Source organism: Podarcis raffonei, chromosome 1 (assembly GCF_027172205.1).
Source record: "Podarcis raffonei isolate rPodRaf1 chromosome 1, rPodRaf1.pri, whole genome shotgun sequence".
Lineage (NCBI taxonomy): Eukaryota > Metazoa > Chordata > Lepidosauria > Squamata > Lacertidae > Podarcis > Podarcis raffonei.
Genome location: NC_070602.1, coordinates 135246653 through 135268082, shown reverse-complemented (window position 1 = coordinate 135268082; position 21430 = coordinate 135246653). Strand labels below are relative to the sequence as shown.

The window sequence follows — 21430 nt, the reverse complement described above, 5'->3', positions numbered from 1 at the left end:
TTAGTCACTGTGGCTACTTTTGAATCTGCTGGATTGATTGCTTCTCTCGACAGGTGTCTTTTGTACAGGTACTGTAATGAGCTGGGATTACAGGTAAGACGTCTCCCTTACAGCAGGTGCTTCTAATCTCAGCTCATTACATACAGTGAAGATACCAGGTAGCCTGACATCTGGCTGGTTGATAGGGGATCAAATACTTATTTCACTCATTATAATGCACATCTATCTCTGACTTTTGTCTTCTGGGTTTCTGGGGGTTTTCCTGTTGTTATTCTCTCTCTCACAGCTACAATAAACCTGCCATTAAAATTATGGACTGATCATTTTTTGGTCAGAGGGCAAACGGACAAATTTAGCAGGGGATCAAATACTTTCTCCCCTCACTGTATTTACAGTTTTTGAGTCACTCAGAAAAGTAGATGGCAGCTACTGCCTTTGATATGTGGTTCCATTTTGTTAGTGACCAAAATTCATAATTCCATTGTGGAAGGATTCTTGGCCAGGTGGTGGAGTCCCGTTGCTGCTATTAGTCTTGGTGTTGGGGGTGCTAATGGAGGACCCCCTCCCATATTCTCCAGTGTCTTTGGTTCCTTGTATCTCCCTTCCCTGGGTTTTGGAGCTCCTTTTATGTTTACTGTGCAATCCTATACACCTCTTTTTGGAAGTACTGTAATTTCTTATGAATTCAATGGGGCTTGTTCCCAGGTACATGGGCGTAGTGTGGCCTGGTTTCTGCATTTATTTACCTTGGTAACACACTTTGTTGAGGGAGCTTCTGCTACGAAAAAACTGGGGAGAAAAACCCAGGATCAAAAACAGGTTGCTGTTTTTGAGTCTTAAAAGGGTGGTGAATTAAGTAAGCTCAGCTGCTTGTATACAGGCATCAAGCCATTGCAAGGCAGTAGTTATTGTAGAATTCCACTGTAGCTATGGCAACGTTCACTGTGCTACATTTGGAAATCCAAAATGCCACCCAGCAAGAAGAGATTAAGTTTTAGCTGGATTTTGGTGCAGTCAAAATTAGTGCAAGGCAACCTTCTAGATTTGCATAGTCTTTTTAATTTTTATATTTTGAGTCTGAGATTGCTATGGGAAAAAGAAAGTATACCCTCTTTGAATTCTGTGGTTTTACAGGACATAATAACAATCATCTGTTTCTTAACAAGTCTTACAATACAGCCTCAGATGAACAACAACACAGGGCATATTACACTGTGTCAAGATTTATTTAACAAAAATAAAACCAAGATGGAGAAGCCATGTGTACACCTTACGATTCAATAGAACCACCTTTAGCAGCAATAACTGGAAGTAATGGTTTTCTGATGACTTTATCAGTCTCTCCCATTGTGGTGGAGGATTTTTGGCCCACTCTTCTTTACACCGTTGCTTCAGTTTGTTGGGTTTGCTGGTATTTGTTTATGCACGGCTCTCTGGTCTGGATTTTGACTGGGTCATTGCAACACCTTGATTCTTTTCTTTTCCAGCCATTCTGTTGTAGATTTGCTGATGTTCTTGGGACCATTGTCCTATTGCATGACCCAATTTCAGTCAAGCTTCAGCTTTTGGGCAGATGGCCTCGAGTTTGACCCTAGAATACTTCTCTGTACAGAGGAGTTCATAGTCAACTCAATGACTCCAAGGTTCCCATGTCCTGTGGCTGCAGAACAAGCCCAACTCATCACCGCTTTGCCACCCTGCTTGACAGTTGGTACGAGCTGTTTGTGCTGATACGCTGTGCTTGGTTTTGGCCAAATGTGGTGCTATGGATTTTGGCCAAACAACTCCACTTTGGTCTTGTCTGTCCAAAGCACATTGTTCCAGAAGTCTTGTAGTTTCTTCAGATGCAACTTTGCAAACCTAAGCAGTGCTGACATGAAGAACTCAAGGCATGCCTGGAGGATATGGACCATTTGGATCCCTTCCAATCAGAACTCAGGCCTCATCATGGGACTGAAACTGCCTTGGTCACGTTGGTTGAAGTTCTCTTGTGGGCTAGGGACAAAGGTGAAATCTGTTTCCTAGTTCTGCTGGAACTCTCAGCAGCCTTTGATACCATTGACCATGGAGCAGGTCAGTTTTGTGTCCAGGGCAGTTGTCTACCAGCTCCATCTGGTACGCAGGCTGAGACCCTACCTGCCCACAGACTGTCTTGTCAGAGTGGTGCATGCTCTTGTTATCTCCTGCTTGGACTACTGCAGCGTGATCTACATGGGGCTACCTTTGAAGGTGACCCGGAAACTACAGAAGTACTGTTTTTTGGGGGGTGGGGCAGGTTGGGGGACTCCCTGGTCCTGAATGGGGCAACAGTGCCTCTGAAGGAGCAGGTGTACATCCTGGGAGTCATTTTGGATTCACAGCTGTCCATGGAGGCACAGGTCAATTCTGTGTCCAGGGCAGCTGTCTACCAGCTCCATCTGGTACGCAGGCTGAGACCCTACCTGCCCGCAGACTGTCTCGCCAGAGTGGTGCATGCTCTAGTTATCTCCCGCTTGGACGATTGCCATGCGCTCTATGTGGGGCTACCTTTGAAGGTGACCCGGAAACTACAACTAATCCAGAATGTGGCAGCTGGACTGGTGACTGGGTGTGGCCCCCGAGACCATATAACACCAGTCCTGAAAGACCTACATTGGCTCCCAGTTTGTTTCCTAGCACAGTTCAAAGCATTGGTGCTGACCTTTAAAGCCCTAAATGTCCTCAGCCCAGTATACCTGAAGGAGCGTCTCCACCCCCATTGTTTGGCCCAGACACTGAGGTCCAGCTCCGAGGGCCTTCTGGCGGTTCCCTGACTGCAAGAAGTGAGGTTACAGGGAACCAGGCAGAGGGCCTTCTCGGTGGTGGCATCTGCCCTGTGGAACGCCCTCCCATCAGATGACAAGGAAATGAATAACTATCTGACTTTTAGAAGACATCTGAAGGCAGCCCTGTTTAGGGAAGTTTTTAATGTTTGATATTTTCTCATGATTTTAATATTCTGTTGGGAGAAGGGATAAGATAAAAGTTAACTGAAAAGAGAAGGGGAGGAGAAATTACAGGTGATGGGTAACAGTAGTTTGAGAGGCACCAGGGTGGGGTGGAGGAGGGTTGAAGGGAAAACATAAAATAGGCCTTCTGCTTAGAGTGTCTGGAGCAGCAGATTCTCCCTAAATTGGGAGGCCAAGTCAGCATATGTGCACAATTAATATCTGAATTTAGCTAAAAACCTGTATTTCAACCAGTGCTGCTTGATAGGCGAGCAGCTGAGACTTTCTGTTTGATGCATTTATTAAAAAACCCTTTCCTGTTGCCCTGAAAAATGACTGCACAGTGGGAGTGAGATAAGGCAAAAGGAGAAATGCTGGGAGAGGTGCATAGGGGTATATCATGATCTGTTGTGTCTTAAAATGTAAGATGATAACAAGCAGTAAAGTATGGGAGCATGAACACTGTATGTAAGAAATCAAATTCATTTGACATTTTTTCTTTACAGGATTACGTTTTGAAAACAACTTGAATAGTCTACCGTCTTGCTGGATTGCATTGCTTCACAACATAGAATGTCTTTCTGATCTGGAATTTATCTGGTGGCTATGAATGTGTTTCCTCCTGAATTTACGTCCTATGTTCCATTGGAGCACTGAAGCTCTCCAGAACTGTTGTCTGTTCAGAAGCTAGCCTCTTTTTCTCACACTTGTTTAAATTCTGCTAGCAATGAGTTCTCAAAGCCATCCAGGTAAGGTCAAAAATCCTTTCTTTCTAGAACAAAATGTTACCATGGGAAACCAGAAGTGATAGATGATGTGAGTTTTAAGGCTACGTACACAATATGGAGCAAGTTAGGAAACCTACCGTCTCTGAATTTTAATCAGGATCTTGCAAAGAACGAGGGGTGTTAGACATGTAGCAGGATCTGGGACCAGGTATGATTAGAGAAGTCTAACAGGGTACTCTGGGTGAAAATGACAAATGGAAGAATTTGAGGAATTATGAAGAGTTTTAAAGTAGTGGGGGTAGATGTTGGTGGAAGCTGAAGCAGTGGGTCATTGTAGTTGTCCCTGGTAAATTGCAAGATCTGCTCCATTCCCTTCTGATACCAGCTTCTGCCAACCTAGCAGTTTGAAAGCATATCAGTGCAACTGTAGATAAATAGGTACTGCTGCAGCAGGAAGGTAAACAGCATTTCCATGTGCTCTGGCACTTGTCACAGTGTCCCATTGTGCCAGAAGCGGTTTAGTCCTGCTGGCCACATGACCCGGAAAGCTGTGTCTGGATAAACGCCGGCTCCCTTGGCCTGAAAATTGAGATGCGTGCTGCACCCCATAATCACCTTTGTATGGGACTTAACTGTCCCATTATCATTACCTTTTACCTTTGGAGAAGTATGACTTAAGTGTTCTGTAAGGATTTATAAAGCTTCCACAAACAGAAACTTAGGAAGATGCCTAGAATTAAAGGAGCCGTGTCTTCAAAACTTCCTGCAGGGGCTGGATAGGCTTTGTCTAGCTGACTTACAGAATCTGCTGCCCCCAAAGTATTGGGACACTGGAGTGCATCTTGTATTACAGCCTTCAATGTGCTTCAACTGGGCCAGCTTGGCCAGCTGTTGCTCTAGCTTTGTGCATACCAGCTAGACTTGGGGTGGCATCTCATACCTCCAGCCCCTGTGCCTTCTACTTACTGTGATCCGAGGGCTGGGAATTAAGCATGCACACTTGTCTCCCCCAAAACTTTGCTTTGTGCTGATTCTGTGTATGTCGGGCCTCTTTTTACTGATGTTCCTGTTCTTTGAGTCTGTGCCAGCTTCAGTCTCTCAAGTTTCTCAGCACATCCCTCAGCTTGGGCCTTTCCAGGCTTTCATCATGTGGGTACATGCTCTTTTCAAAACCTGGACTTTTCAAAACTTCTGAACTCCCAATTTTTGATATAATTGCTCCTTTAATGGCTAGGAAGTTACCACATATTGACAGTCTTATGTATATCTTGGTCTGTGACATTTTTGCTAACCCCCCCCCCCCCGGTAGTGTATCTTCTGTGCTTTAATTAACACAAATTGCTGTGTGTTTAGCTACTCAATGCAATCTTGTGGAGATGACAGGTTATGATAAGATGTTGGCATGAAAGAGGCCTCTACATTTTGTCCTGCATAGATGTGACCAAAAAACACCACCCATGTAGTAGTATTGGGTTCAGAAACAGGATATAGTGATTTTTATGTGCTAATGTGCTAGCCACCAGTAATAACAGATGAAAATGTTAATAGTTCTGTGAATGCTATCATAAAATAATGAATTATTTTATTCTCTGTATTTTGATAGTGTGGAGGAGTTAACTTTTCCTCCACTTACTTTGACTGCCGTGTTGCTATTTTGAACTTTAGATATCCTCAAGGGCTATTCATATACTTTTTATTTATATTGAAGTCCCATGCAGTAAAATATAATTTTCACATTTGGGAAGTAAATATAAATTAGTAGTAGCTGGTTGTTTTGTCCTGAAATGAATTCAAGTTGAAATAAAAGTTGAATTATTGCCCTTTTCTTGCTGCTTTTAAAATAACCTCAGATATTGGTGCTCTCTGTTCATTCTGATGTCAGAGGTCACCACACTGAGGGTGCCATACTTCCATTTTATCTTAACTACAAAAGCTTTTTTATTCCAGAGAAACATTATTGGAGATTGCAAGTTAATATTCTTTCATAAAGGTTATGACTGATTTTTTTAACTTGAAAATCTGGGGCACAAAGTATTGTGCGCCATTGAAGTATGTATTTTTTTTTTTTAATGCGCTGTTTCTGTCAGCTGTTTCCTGAGATGCTTTCCTTACTGGACCTGGACCATCATGTTTTACTTGTGGTGTTCTAATAAACCACTAGGGAGTATTATCAGTGGCATTGAGCCTCAAACTCCGTCATAGTTCCAAGGCACTATGCGTTTAAGTGAAATCACATATATTTGAAAATCTATTGTAAAACCCCACTCCTGCCCTGCCCCACCCCATTTTGTGACTTTTGGGTCACTTCTGGGTTCAGTGCGCCTGCTTGGTCATACACATATAAAGGTAAAGGGACCCCTGACCATTAGGTCCAGTCGTGGCCGACTCTGGGGTTGCGGTGCTCATCTCGCTTTATTGGCCGAGGGAGTCGGCGTACAGCTTCCAGGTCATGTGGCCAGCATGACTAAGCCGCTTCTGGCGAACCAGAGCAGCGCACGGAAACGCCGTTTACCTTCCCGCCAGAGCGGTACCTATTGATCTACTTGCACTTTGACGTGCTTTAGAACTGCTAGGCTGGCAGGAGCAGGGAGCAACGGGAGCTCACCCCATCGCGGGGATTCGAACCGCCAACCTTCTGATGGGCAAGTCCTAGGCTCTGTGGTTTGACCCACAGCGCCACCCACGTCCCCATACACACATATAGGACATGCCTAAAACGGTCACTGCTTGTAGTGCATTTTAGAGTGTTATTTACCATGCTTGCTTTGGCAGCATATATACTGAAATATAATAAAGTGTTATTTACCTTAGACTCTCACAGTGGTGCTTAAAAACAAAACAAATGTTGGAGTGGGGGGATTGAGGGACACCAAACTGGACACTCAAAGTGGGTGTCTCTGCCATCAGTTGTGCAGGCTTGTAATATGTCTTGGCAGGAGCACCAGCTATAGTAGACGGAAGGGGCTTCAGCCCCCTCAGTATTTGTAGGCAGGGAGCTGAGGCCCTCCAACAATCCCCCGCTGCCCCCGGGCAAGCACTCGAGCCCAGCCTCAGCTCTGCTCCTGAGTCAGGTCTGGCCCAGTGGAGGAGAGGCTGCAGCAGTAGCGTTGCCGTGCCACACCCCCCCTTGTCTGTACAGGGTTGCAGGTGCGAGGGAGCTCCTGGGTCAGGTCAGCTGGGCAGCGCCGTGAGACGGTGTTGCTGAGGCAGCATTCTCAGAAAGCGCTGGCCTACCAGGTGGGTGCAGGAGGCGTGGAGGGCATTTTTCACCCTCCCCGCACACTGCTGTGATCACCAGAGCGCTTTCTGGGAAGGCGCTCTGGCGCTCCTCAAAGGGACGCCCATGCGTCCCAGCAGGCCTGGCTGGACTGGGGTGGGGGTGAGGCATGTGACGGCCTCCCTAATGTTGGGCCCAACTCAACACGCCTGTGTGTGTGCTGTTGTTAGTACGGAATCAGGAAATGGTAGTTACTCTGGATTAATTTGCCCAAAATACAATGGTATGGTTTGGGATACTTTTGATGCTTTCTTTTTGGAAATATTAATTGCTTCTGTTTTTCAAAAGGCCACAAAATACACCTGAAATAACCAATGGGAATCAAAACAGAAGCTAAAAAAGTGGGAAAACCACATTACGCTTTTTGAATTTTATTGTGTTAACAATATACAGTGGTGCCCCGCAAGACGAATGCCTCGCAAGACGGAAAACCCGCTAGACGAAAGGGTTTTCCGTTTTGGAGGCGCTTCGCAAAACGAATCTCCTATGGGCTTGCTTCGCAAGACGAAAATGTCTTGCGAGTTCCTGCAGGTTTTTTCCCCTCCCCCCTTTTTCTAAGCAGCTAAGCCGCTTATCAGCTGATCAGCTAAGCTGATAAGCCGCTAAAAGCCACTAAACCACTAATAGCGCTAATCCGCTAAGCTGTCAATGGGCTTGCTTCGCAAGACGAGAAAACCGCTATCCGAAGAGCCTCACGGAACGGATTAATTTCGTCTTGCGAGGCACCACTGTATACAATTCATTTTCAGCTTTGCAATAGCTGTAACCTAGGTTTAAGGGGCAATTTGGGAAGTAGCTTAGGTATCTGAGTTTCTCACACTGCTCACCTCCTTATTCTCGAACTATGAGGGAAGAGTGAGGGCATTGCTGGTTGCATGGCATTTTGGAAATGTGTCGCAAGTCCAGAGCAACGGATGGTGATATTCTGCTTCTCGCCATCCACCTGCTGTGTTTGTGATGCATTTGGCTGGCCAGTGTGGTAGACCGGATGCTGGGCAAATACAGGGCATGGAAGAGACCATTACTCTTCAGAAGATGTGAAGCATTTCAGGATTTGGACTGAAGACTCATAAATGATTTTTCTAACTGGGCAGAGCACTACGCCAAGAGGGTATATTCAAACCTTTACATTACTAAGATGTGCTTCCAAACTGTGTCATCCTAACATGTTTGCTTTGGAAACTGATCTGGAACCCTTGCTTGCAGAAAAGCAGCTGTGTCTTTGGCATTTGTTCGGGATGTTTCATGGGGATAAGCATCCTTTTCATTTAATATCTCTCCCAAATTGCTGCCTCCCAATGTGCATTTGCAGTACAAAAATATTTATCAATGTTTGGGATTGTGATTTGGCTGTATAATGTCTTCCAGCCGCTGACAAAGAGTTGAATTATTTTGAGTAAAGCTAGTACTTCAAACTTTTTCATAATGGCAGGTGACTTTTGTCATTAAACATGCATGGGTTGTCTGTAATATTGTGTTCTTCAGGAATCTGCTGAAGGAACAATTTCTTTACATTTTAGTGTATTACACGTATTTCAACAAAAATGTATTACAGTTTTTCACTTACTCTGTCTATCAGGCAAGTAGGCAAGTTTTTAAAAGGCATAGACCACTGGGAAATGTTCTGGCATGAATAGAAAACGGATCTTGTTCTCTCAGACCAGGGCATCTGCTCTACATGCCTGGATGCGCTTTCCCTCACATTTAATTGCCTTTAGAAAGCCACTGTTCCAATGTCTGCTCAGCAGTTGAGCTGAAAGGCAATGAGTATATTGGATAAAGAAAGCACACTCTTCATGTTTTGAGACAACATGCTCACCACATCCATGAATTACTTAGTATTTTTATGTTGTGATCTTCAGATGAAGGGCAGTATACAAATTTAATAAATAGTAATAATAAATGAAGCCATCACTTTCAGGACAGAGGAAGGAAAGGATAACAGTAGTTATCATGCAGTCTGGTGTGGATGTGATGGAAACGAGTTCTTTGTGTGTATTGGTGGTGTTGCAAGTACAGATCTGGGGCAGGTGTACTGTTAAGTATTGCTTATAGAAAAGTAGTACTTCTTAATTATTATCAAGGCTTCTATTCTTCCTTACTCAACCTCAGTCCCACGGAGCAGGATTCAAATGACTTCTGCTTCCACAATGGAGGCTTCCCACCTCATGTGCCCTTGAGAACAGTGTATGGGGGAAGGAGGAGGGGGATTGTTCTGTCTGGGAAGCTGATATGCTTGCCTGGATGGAAGGATCAACATAGTACAATACCGTGTTTAATTCCTCACATGACTTTTTGGCTGTATTCATAACTGTGGCTTTTTACATTTCTGCGTTCGCAAGAGATGACCTGCTACAAGCCAATTCTCATTGTTTTCTGTAAATGACACCCCTCCTGCAGGACTAAATATTTGTTGCACACACACATCAACAAGAACAAACACACATACAAAATTCTCCTATCCTCCTGTCCAGGCAGATTAGATTGCTGGGGTTTCTGGCCTTTTGGGGGGAATGTGGTGATGTTCACCCAGACCACATAGTCCTCAGGCTTCGAGTAAAATTGATGTTCCATAGGACTCAGGGAATCATGCCCACAATCGTGGGAGGGGGGAGTGAGTTATTATTTTTGTTTGTTACTGTGGTATGTATTTTTGTGTCTTTAAATTGTAAACCGTCCTGTGATCCTCAGATGAAGGGAGGTATCGAAATTTAATTTATAATTATAATAGAGGGGTGGTCACATCCACATCCTCTTACAGGACATATGTAGAGTAGCCTTGTGATTTCACCCCACCACATTTAATGAATTCTCCAAGGTGGAGAAGGCAAAAAGGCAGGAGAAAGCAAACAGCTTCCTCCTTTCAGTTAACCCATCCATTCAATCTGAAAAGTGGAGAGGCTGGAACTGAAAGCCCTAAACGACCTCGGTCCAGTATATCTGAAGGAGCGTCTCCACCCCCATCGTTCTACCTGGACACTGAGGTCCAGCACCGAGGGCCTTCTGGCGGTTCCCTCACTGCGAGAAGCAAAGCTACAGGGAACCAGGCAGAGGTTGGAACCCTGTGGAACGCCCTCCCACCAGATGTCAAAGAGAACAACAACTACCAGACATCTGAAGGCATCCCTGTTTAGGGGAGCTTTTAATGTTTAATGTATTACAGTATTTTAATATTTTTTTGGAAGACACATTATTATTATTATTATCATCATCATCATCATCATCATCACTTTAGATATCCTGAGATCGTCATCCATGTGAATCCTAGTCTTCCTTGGGATGGGGCGGGGAGAGAGAATAAACAACTAGAAATGAATGAATGAATGAGTGAGTGAATGATAGATAGATAGATAGAAAGAAAGAATTTTAAAAGTAAGGTGCACTTAAAGGAGAACTGGGGAGCCCAACACAAGACTCCTCCTCATAGTCAGGCCCTGCCTCCTACTGGTGGGAGATGACAATCCAAAATGACTGAAAATGCTCTCTCAGAGAAAAATAGGAAACTTTTGCCTGGTTATAATTTGTGATGATTTCACACCCAATCACTGCAAAATACACAGTGCTCAAAAGCAAGGTACAGAAAATCATAGAATTGTACAGTTGGAAAGGACCCAAGGGTCATCTAGTCCAACCAGCAATGCAGGAATTTCGGCTAAAGCGCCCATGGCAGGTGGCCACCCAATCTCTGCTTTGGTGGAAGTATCCTTTGGCAGGAGGATCTTGCAACAAGTTCTGTGAATAGGGGTTCTCCTGCCCTCAGTGGACATTGTCGGCATGCAGAGGGCCGGGAGGCCAGCTGGCTAGCCCCAGCTCGACCAGCTCCTTCCAGCCGTGCCGCTATGAAGACCATCGCCTCTGCTCTGACGTAAATCAGTGACCCGGGCTTCTGAGCCACAGTACACTATCAGCAGATCAAACTACGCATACAGAATAGGTGTGAGGCTTGTGGAAGCATACTACAACTACAGATTTATTAATCATAAATCAGGACAAAGAAACATGTCTCTCATGTCATCTCAGAGAGAACAGGTAAAAGCAAAAGCTATACACACAATGGAAGTTCCCAGCATATACTGTGTTGGAATGTAAACAGACATGTGACACGTAACAATCCCATGTCCGTTCCTTAAGGTGGAATGGAAATGTATGCTCTGCTGCAGGAGAACCAGAAAGTTCAGCTAACCATAAACAGAAAGTTTGACTTCACTTCTATATAAGAAGCATTGCCTCAGTGAACGCCCATTTTATCCTGTCCTCTTTGCCTTGTACTTCAGTTTTCCTTGTTCTGTTCTTCCGAATTATTCTTTGTCGCTGGGAATTGTAGGTGGTTGCCGTGTAATGTTTTGTATCTTGCTGGCCAAGTCTAGCGACTGGAGGAAGGGTCCCTTCTCTTCTGGCTGGCCACTAGCAGAGTTCTTTTTTCTTTAGTGGGTCATTGAAGCCATTAGTAACTTGAGATAGTCAAATCTTTTTCAAAGAGAGCACAGCATAATAGCTACTGAATAAGAACTATTCTGACATTTTACCTCACAATTGCCAAATTTATCTCTCAATGTTCTATGACCTGCACTGTTCTAGTCTGCACTGTACACTCCTGGCCAATGACTGTAGAAATAGAAATGTGATTTGCCTTCAGAATGTTGTATTTGCTGTCTTTTTCTCTACCTTTCTTAGTTGGGGAGTATCATTTTCAGCTACAGTGATATAACTTATTCCTCTCTAGTTAGACCCAATGTGATGTTTTTCTTTACTAAGTTAAATGTGAGATGTGGTAAAATGGGGTTCTGAACTGGTGCTTCAAGGTTCTCATTGTGAAGCTCAGTACAAGACAGATGTATTCCTGGTCAGGGGGGAGGGAGACTGTGGATTAGGAGTTGAAGGGGGATGTACTCAACTTGAAAAATCAGCTTAGGGGTGCTGCTAGATTCAGCTTTATATCTGGATGATCAGATAGTGGTAGCAGCTGGAAATAACTTTTCGTTCCTGAGGAAATTGCGTATGGCTATGGCTACACATTGTAGGTGGGAACTTCTGGCCTGTGGGCCAGTCTGGGCCCACGGGGGGGGTGGTCCAGTTTGGCCTGTAAAGCCATTCCTCCAAACCATGCCCACTTGCTTATGTTACTAGTGATGCCAGCTGATGGGCAGGACCTTCTTGGAAAGCCGACTTTACACTGATCTCTTCAGCATCCCGAAAAGATCAGCATGACGTGGGTCAATGGCGTAGTGTGTGTGGGAGCTGTGGGGACTGTGGCCTCGGGCATATTTTTTTGAGGGGGCATGACCAGGTGCCTCCAACAACAGGCTTCCTGTGTTGAAAAACTTATTTTGTCTTTTTTTACAATTTAATTTAATTCCTATATTGGACTGTTTAATATACAATAAGGATTTATAAGAAATATATATATATATATAAATATTCTACAATCCGTATTTTGTATTATAACAGCAGTGAAAAGCCCCCAAACAATTCCAGATTGTAGTTTGATTTCATGCACTTAATTAAAAGGAACCCAAAATTCTCAGAATTGTTCATTACTTTGTGCAGTGTGTTTTTATTACCGGTAACTCTGTAATAGCTTCTTCTGCAACTTGTTATTAAGTATGAACTTAATAAAGTTTCTGCAAATCATTTACCAATAACTTAACCAAACTGTTAGAATGATCAATTTGTATTGTATTAGGTATCATAGGCTACAACAGTTGCTTACAATTTAAATTCAAGGTACAAAATGCCAGTAATATAAACACACTGTGTAAAAACAACCATGTTCTTACATAAAATTTGGTTCAATACAGTTGAATACTGAAACAAAATATATTGTAATGTAAATTGTACTTATACCAATATATATTTTGAGAATCGTAGCTCAGTTTCTTTGCCTCTATTTTTTCATCAGGTCATGTCTTCAGACCCTCTGGTGAACTTTAACCTGCTGGAGCTACTAACACTAGGTGGGTTTCTCTCTTTTTTTCAGATGGACTTTCTGGCAGGGACCAGCCAGTAGAATTGTTAAATCCAGCCAGAGTAAACCATATGCCAAGTTCTGGTAAGAGATAAAGCTGCTTAATATTATGCCATACGTGAGAAGTATATGGTACATAACATTCTGTAAGGGGTGGGAGATCTGTAACTTGATACTTTTGGAATCATTTGGAGCATAGATTATTTGTAATATTTAATGTCAACTATGGAAAAATAATACTTAACAATGGAAACGGGAAGGATATTGAAGGAAGTAAACAAAGCAAAGCTCAGGCCAAATAGTTTTACTAATTTTTATATCAACCTTTGAGTTTTATGTTGATGCCTCATCTGTGTAAATATGGTCTGTTAGGGCTGATTTCTTTATATGCCTGTCCCTGGGTTTATGAAATGGTGATTATTCTTTGGAATGAGTAGATATGACAGAAATTACCTTTTTTTTGAAAAAGGTTAACTATCCATTATAGGTAATATTAAGTTATATAATATCATTAGATCTATTTGTGGTGTTAGGTTATTTGAATAACATGGTAAAGAAAGAATATTATGAGCTAGAATGGAATAGATATGGGTTAGATATTAATTGCAGAATTTATTCAAGCTAATTAAAATAGTATTGAGATAATGTTTGTATTTGTAATCTTGGCCTATGCTGCAATTGTTATATATATGTTATCATTGTAATCTGCTTGATTATATGTGATGCTATTGATTGGTAATAACCTATAATTAATTTGTATAGGAAAATAGGATGGAATGATATTTGGTAACTAAAAGGATGGCCAGGTTTTTGAATATTGAGTTGATTGTATAAATATTATCAATCTCCATCACTCTGTCACATGCACACACATATACAACTCTCATACTCGGTATACAGATTTATTGAACAATTCTTTGTGTTTGCACATCTGTGGGGAAAGGAAGCATAATTACATATGTATGTTAAGTTGCTAATGTGTATAACAAGTGGTCGTTGCAAATTCTCCTAGCCTTATAGAGAATGTGTTTATAACCCGGGGAACTGTGTACATCTCCTAGTCATTATTTTCTGGTCATTTCCTGGTCTTCATCAGGCATTGGGGAATGTGCATATATTGACTAACTTTTCTGCATTCTCCAGCCATTATTAATAATCTCCCACAGGCCTTGGAAATGTACATACCTTGACTGCATTCCATTGGTTCTCCAGGTAGGATGCACATATTCTGATCTGTACACGTAGTCTCCAAGATACATAACATTTTTTTCCTATTTCTCATTCAGAAGTGTGCAGTTTACCCCACTCCCCTGGTGAACACTGGCCCACTGCTTAATGTTACATGGCCCACAAAATACCCTCCCACTAATCCACAGGAAATGGGGGGGGCCCTCCAGATACTTTTCATAGTCCAGCCTTGTTTTCACTGTGCTTACCTGTTCCCCAGTCAACTAAGCAGCAAAAGAGGAATTGCAGAGAGGGAAAGGTTAGACCTTTCCTCCAACTCTCACAACTCTAATGGAAATTCTCACCACTCCTGCCGCTGCTGTTAGCTTAGGAAAAAGGTCAATAGCAGCATAGGGTCAATCATAATGAGAATCACGTGGGGGGGGGGAGAGATTTAACCAGATTAGGAAAGGTTACTCAGCAGGGAGAAGAGGGCTAAGAAGAGGAATCCACAACTGGGGTAACACCACTGAGAGCGCTCAGCTGGAATCCTTATGCCCTCCCCAGTCTCCCTGTGCAAGTCACCCTCCAAGTCAATTTGAGCTCTAAAAGCCGGCCGTAAGGGATCTAGATAGGGATAGGCAACCTAGGGCCTTCCAGATATTCTGGAGCACTATTCCCATCATCATGGCCAAAGGTTAGCAATGATGGAAGTTGTATTTCAGAACACATGGAAGGCAGTATACAGTGGTGCCCCGCAAGACGAATGCCTCGCAAGATGAAAAACCCGCTAGACGAAAGGGTTTTCCGTTTTTCGATGCGCTTCGCAAGACGAATTTCCCTATGGGCTTGCTTCGCAAGACGAAAACGATTTTTTTTGCTTTCCCCCCCTTTTTCTAAGCTGCTAAGCCGCTAATAGCCTTTTAGCCGCTAAGCCGCTAAGCCTTTAATAGCCGCTAATCCGCTAATAGGGTTGCTTCTCAAGACAAAAAAACCGCTAGACGAAGAGACTCGCGGAACGGATTATTTTCGTCTTGCGAGGCACTACTGTATTGCCTACCACTGCTCTAGATAATCAGTTCATGGAACTAGCTAGAATTGATATGCCTCTCCATGTTTTTAAATGTTGTCCCCAAAGGGCACATTTGGTACTGTTTTGTGTCTGGTATTGGCGGATGGGCAATAGTACATACCGAGTAGCCAAAGAATGAAAAGATAAGCTTTGGGTCAGGAACATCTCCCCACCTGAACACTATTACTTTAAAGGACTTTGTGGCCTGATGCCTGTTCTGGCTTACCCTTCATTTACTGTGTGCCAATAGCTGAGAGCCTTCTCTAGAGAGTCATTTATTATAAAGCACACTCTGGTTTTGTACAAGCCATTTGGGGGGCAGGAGTATACCATATATTCAGGTCAATATGGCACTCTCATGCTTCATGAATCGTGGTGTGTTTTTTTTGTAGCAGCCAGAGAGCATGGTTTAAAACAAACTCTGGTTTGTTTCACAGCAAGTCATTGTTAAACCATGGGTTATGAAGCTTGTATAATCAAGCATCCAGTTTGTTTTTAAAGTGTGATCTAAGAGGTTGTGGAAATTGAATGAAATTCCAGAAGTCACTTTCCCAGTTGTGCAGCAAAAGAAGGGGGAGCAAACAGGCCTGTGGCTTTGCTCAGGTTCATTCTAAACTGCATGTCGTGCTAAACAGTGATTTATATTTATTCATGAACCAGCTCCTGGTTGTGCTTTAGGCTTTTGGATTCTTCTTTGTGTGTGGCTGGAGGTAGTGTGGGAGTGATAAACTGGTTAATGTTCACCAGGCATTGCTTAAAAGAAGCAACTTCAAACCATTCCATTCATTGTAGTTAATTTTAAGCACAGTTCTGGGTCTGGATGGCATGGCAAGCTGTGGTTAACCAAAACTGAAAGCAAAAGCTTCCGAAAGCATCCTGACTGGGGTGGGGGAATGTGGAAGCCTGAGGGTTGCTGAGGCTCATTCCTGTTCATTCATTGTGCTAAACCACATTTTTGCATGACATGTGAATGAAGCATAGTGCTCCCAATCTTGTAACCCTGATTGGAAGTGTTGTAAACAAAAATCTGCCCTTTTCCCCTTATGGGGTATCCAAGAGCCCATATAGAGTCCTTACATAGGTTCCCTATTGGTAGGAGAAAATAACAGAGGCCAACCAGAGAATATTGAGAAGCAAAGCAGCTAGTAAGCTTGATCTTTATTGATCTGTTGCAACAGGGTGCTCCCCTCAGCCGCAGGAGAGAGGAGTAACCCAGAAAAATGGCACACAAGGCCTTATAAAGACTTTTGAAATTGCCACCCTCTAGATCAAGACCACCCCCAAAAACATCATACATACATCACAGAAGGGGTGTAACCTAAGACCACCCCCCAGATACATCACACCTACCTCACAGAAAAGGCAGTTTAAAACAGAAATTTGAATGTTATTTTTCTCCTGTCATTGTTTATCTCCTGTCTGGCAGGTTACTTGATTGGATTGCCTGGGGAGCCTGGCCAGTCTTTTGTAATGATAAATACTTAGTTCCTGGGCCAGGTCACAGGCTCACACCCTATTCAAACAGAGACATACCCTTAAGACAGGATTTGTGAAGGAAAAGACAATAGGGAGGCTTTTCCATTTTCCTTTGACCTTGCAGAGAAAACATTTGGTCAGTTTGGGACAGTTTGGGAATAAAAATGGTTCCAGGTCAGTCTTCCTGTGCTGATCTATGTACGTGCTTGGTTGGTACACTTATGAACATTTAACATATATCTAAGACCTCAGAATTCCTATTACAGAAGGCAGGAACTGTATTGTGTCTCCCTTTTAGGACTTGAATTTCTCCATCTGATTCTGTTTTTGGAGATAAATTTGGTGCACGTGTAATCCTGACCATGGTTACCTCTCTGCCTATCCCACCTCTACCCCCCCCCCAAAAAAAAAACCACAGGGAAAATTCTCATAGTTTGGAGAAAGGACTGCATTTTCTGACATTAAGACCTGTTCAACTGTGAAACAGACTCACACAAGAGGTGGCAGACATTGGAGGTTTTTAAGCAGAGATTAGATGGCCCTCTGTCATGGATGCTTATTTGAGATTCCTGCATTGATACTGGGGTCCCTTCCAACTCTACAATTCTGTAGTTCTATTATTCTAACTTGGGAACATGTTCCAGACCACCTTATCAGCGTTGAAAGACTAGCACATATTGTCTGTGCTGAGCTCATCCTAGTGTCTTACTGTGAAGGACTTCCAGTTTGAATATGGTTTGCAATATATAAACCATATTACTTATACGTTACGTTTTAAAGTTCTGCTTGATTTTTATCTTCTGGTTTGAATCCTTAGTCTAGCTTCATAGTGTTCAACATATTATAATTATTTGTGACTAAAAAGGCGTTTAAAACAGAATGGACAAATATCTGGTGATCGTTAGCTATAGCTTGCTATTATTCCATGTTGAGGTATGTTCTACTACAGCTTCAATAAAAATATCATTCCTGTATCTTGGCACTGCAGTCAGATACTGCAGAAGCTTGTTTCTATAAATAGCTATGATCTCACTGTCTCTTAGTGTTTCAGCAAATTTTGACATTTACTGAAGTGTGGACTGTGAATAGAGTGCCATGCATATACAGTGCAATGTTCTAAGCAATAGCACTGTTAAGCATGTATTTGTGACAAATATTGAGCAGAAGAAAAATGATGCTCAGTGAACAATTTTAGAGATAATTTTTAAATGGATTCTGGGGGGTTCATCCTCTTAAGTGAATTGCTAGTCTGTTTAAGTGGCTTTGTGCTAATATATTCTTGAGAATTAACAGCATTTGTTTGAATGTTCCTTTGAATTTATTATAATTTCCATTTGATATACGTTGGGCATACCCAAATCACATGCTACATTTTTCTCAGATGAAAATATTGTTTGGCAGCCATTAACTTGATCTAAAATTCTGAAGGACTTGTAAAATATATGTTGAGTTCTTGTGCAAGGATTTTAGTGTCTGAAATAGTTTAAGATACTCAAGATGATCATTGCACATTGATACACACTGGAAATAACGTGAGAAACTATGTTGGTGGGTTCAAGTTCAGAGACTAGGTTTCTGGTAGACTAAAATAGCAATAAATTCAAAATGTTGGTTAGATAGTTGTGTTCCTCACATATTGTGTGTTGAGTTAACTGTGGGGCAGTGGAGTGCTGAATCTTTCATGTGTTGCCACCATTAGCAAGGAGAAAGCACTTTTCACTCGCATAGAGAGGGAGGGGCAAGGTTTCCTTCCAGCAAGAGTCCCCTGTACTTTATGGGTTGCTAGCTAAGAGGGTGCTATTGGCAGGAGGCTTTTCTAGAGGCTGCTGTTTGGAAGGTGGATTTTAAAAGCCCCTTTGCCCAAGCAGAGCATCTGCAAGTGTTGCCTTGATTTCTTTGGCGGGGATTTGAATGTGTTTTTTAAGCACCTTTTTAAGGGTGGAAAATATATATTGTGAATTCACACACATATACTTACTTGCAGGCAGTGGGTTGCAGGTATAATTGGAATATATTTTATTTGACCATAATTTTAAAAGTTTAGATTTAAAAATGTATGAGCATTGTCAGAGTGAACTGTGTGTGTGTGTGTGTGTGTGTGTGTGTGTAAAACAAATTCACTAAAAATACATTTTCATTTTACACTTTATAGTCATAAGTAAAATGTCTTGGAGGTTCGTTTTTTACATAGGCAATCTCTGGAAAAAAATAATTTCTCAGTATACATGTTTTAACTTGGTGTTAAAATGATAACTAAGACAGTGATCTATCTATAATAAAAAGTAGCATAATCATTGAAAATCTGTATGATATTCTTTTGTGGTGTTGAAAAGACTGGACTTCAAGAATACAACCTATTCATAATTTAAACCTAATTTGTGCCTTTGGCATTTCTCATTAAAACTCTGAATATAGCCTTTGTATACTTTTTTGTAGACGTCATGAATCTGATCATACTAAAATGTTGTGAAGACATAGCTGTTAAAAGCAATTTTCTAGTTCACCATAAAATATTCATGACAATACAGGCTTTTTCTGTTTGGCTGACATGTTCATTAAGTAGAGAAGGTTTTATTGTTTCCCGAAGAGTACTGTGGGTCAGAGGCACTCATTGCTTCTGTTTGGAAGTTGTGGCATGTCTGATAGTTTTTTGTGAGTGAAGTAGTATGAGTCATGTTTGACGCACCAGTCTGTGAATACAATGAATGGGAATGATGTTGATGAGCTCTGCAGCTGGCATGCTTGTCTAATACTGAAGGCATTTGAGGTAGATATTATTTGTAGCAACTAAATAGGTAAAATGTGTAGGTTTTCTTCAGAAGTGGCTCTGCCACAGTATAATAAAGCTCATTCTACAGGGCAAATTTGAGATGCTTGCTAATGGAGAAGCATTGAGTTGCTGATTCTTTATATCAGTATAGAAATTCGGAAATGACAAAATGCAGTTTCATGTTGAATGAACTACACATCTGTTTTCAAATTGGGGAACTTTCGTGGCACCTCTGGGCTCTAATCTAGAGAATGTGAGTCAAGCGTGAGTCCAAGTGAAATCAATAGGATATGGGCTCTCATGCTCTTCAGTGGGCTGGGGCCATGATACAAAAATACTCTGGTTTTATATTTTTAAAGTGTACAGTGGTACCTCCGGTTGCGGACAGGATCCGTTCCAGAGCTCCGGTTGGATCCCGAGGTTTCTGCAACTGGAAGGACCGCTTCTGCGCATGCGGCGAAACACTTCTGGGTTTGCCGCTTTTGCAACCTGAGGTTTACATTACCCGAGGGTAACATAAGCCGAGGTGCTACTGTTTCTAAGGAAATGGGTGTGGCCGTAAAAGGAGCTTTACAGATGAGCTGAGAGTTAAGAATGGCATGTATAAGAAATGGAAGAAAAGGGAAATCACAAAGGAGGAGCATACATGAGTAGCCAACAGTTGCAGGGGAAAGTCAGGCTGGCTAAAGCTCAGAATGAGCTCAGGCTTACAAGAGAGGTTGAAAATAATAATAAAAAAGGTTCTTTGGCTGTGTCCGAAGGAAGAGAAAGAACAAGCAAGTGGTAGGTCCTCTGTGTGGAAAAGATGGAGAAATGCTGTTGAGTGACAAAGAGAAGGCGGAACTACTCAACATCTACTTTGCCTTTGTCTTCACTCAAAAGAAAGGTGATGCACAGCCTGGTGATAACAGAATAAATGATGTAAGGAGGGAGCTGCAGCTCAATATAGGAGAAGAGGTAGTAAGGGAAGACCTAGCTACTTAAATGAATTCAAATCTCCAGGGCTTGAAGAGCTGCCTCCAAGGGTTCTAAAGGAGCTTGCGGAAGAAATCTCAGAGCCTTTGTCTATGATCTTTGAGACTTCTTGGAACAGGCGAGGACCCTGCAGACTGGAGGTGAGCAAATGTCCCCATCTTCCAAAAGGGGGGAAATGAAGACCCAGGTAACTACTGACAGGTGAACTTGACCTCAGTACCAGGAAAGGTCCCAGAAGAGATAATTCCACCGTCAGCCCTTGCTAATGCTGCCTTCGTCAGCTCTTCCCTGCCAGCTGGCTGCTGCAGAAATCACCACATCTTTGAGAACAGGTTAGCTCTCCCCACCATCACTAGAAATACAGTGGTACCTCGGGATGCGAACGGGATCCGTTCCGGAGCCCCGTTCGCATCCTGAAGCGAATGTAACCCGTGTCTGCGCATGCGTGGGTCACATTTCGGCGCTTCTGCGCATGCGCGTGAAATAATTTTGTATGGGTCGCCGCGGAGCGCAGCCCGAATTTGCCTAACCCGAAGCGTATTCATCCCGAGGTATGACTGTAGCTACAATAGGCTGAGCAAAAACAGTTGCCTGTAAAAATTTCTGCCTCTTTGAGAACTGGTCAGCTCTCCCCTGCCATTGCTACAAATAGCTACAGGTTGAGAAAAAATGACCCTCTAAAAATCTCTGTCTCTTTGAGAACAGGCTGCTGCAAATAACCGCTGCCTCTTTGAGAACAGGTTACTGCTACAAATAGCTACAAAAGGTTGAGCAAAAAGTGCAGCCTGATGGAGAAACAGATCTTTCAGAAACCATCTCTAGAGTCTCCCCTGCCTCCTCTGTGTTAACCCTTTCCCTTCCTTGCTCCAGTGATGAGCTTCTCTCTCTGTGGCGCTACCCTTCCAAGGAACTTCTTCTTCTTTAGCTATGCTCGCTCTCTCTCTCTCTCCCTTCCAGGTTGCTTGCACTATGCTGCTGCTGCAAAGGGGAGGGATAGCAAGTTGGCTTGCAGGTTGTCTCAGAATAAAAGGGGG

General features: G+C 42.6%; 1 protein-coding gene across 9 annotated transcripts in view; it reads left to right on the top strand.

Annotated features, from left to right (window-relative positions):
- The window catches only part of HDAC4 (histone deacetylase 4), a 119476-nt gene that overhangs the window by 27797 nt on the left and 70249 nt on the right, over positions 1–21430 (top strand). For 6 of the 9 annotated variants that reach the window (XM_053363997.1, XM_053363978.1, XM_053364026.1 and 3 more), the window contains exons 2-3: positions 3473–3715; positions 12949–13020. In XM_053363997.1, coding sequence (XP_053219972.1) covers positions 3694–3715; positions 12949–13020 — 94 coding nt within the window. In that variant the 5' untranslated portion in view covers positions 3473–3693. Of the gene's footprint in view, positions 1–3472; positions 3716–12870; positions 12926–12948; positions 13021–21430 lie in introns of all 9 variants that reach the window. The other 3 variants (XM_053364034.1, XM_053364007.1, XM_053364043.1) reach the window with 2 other exon arrangements.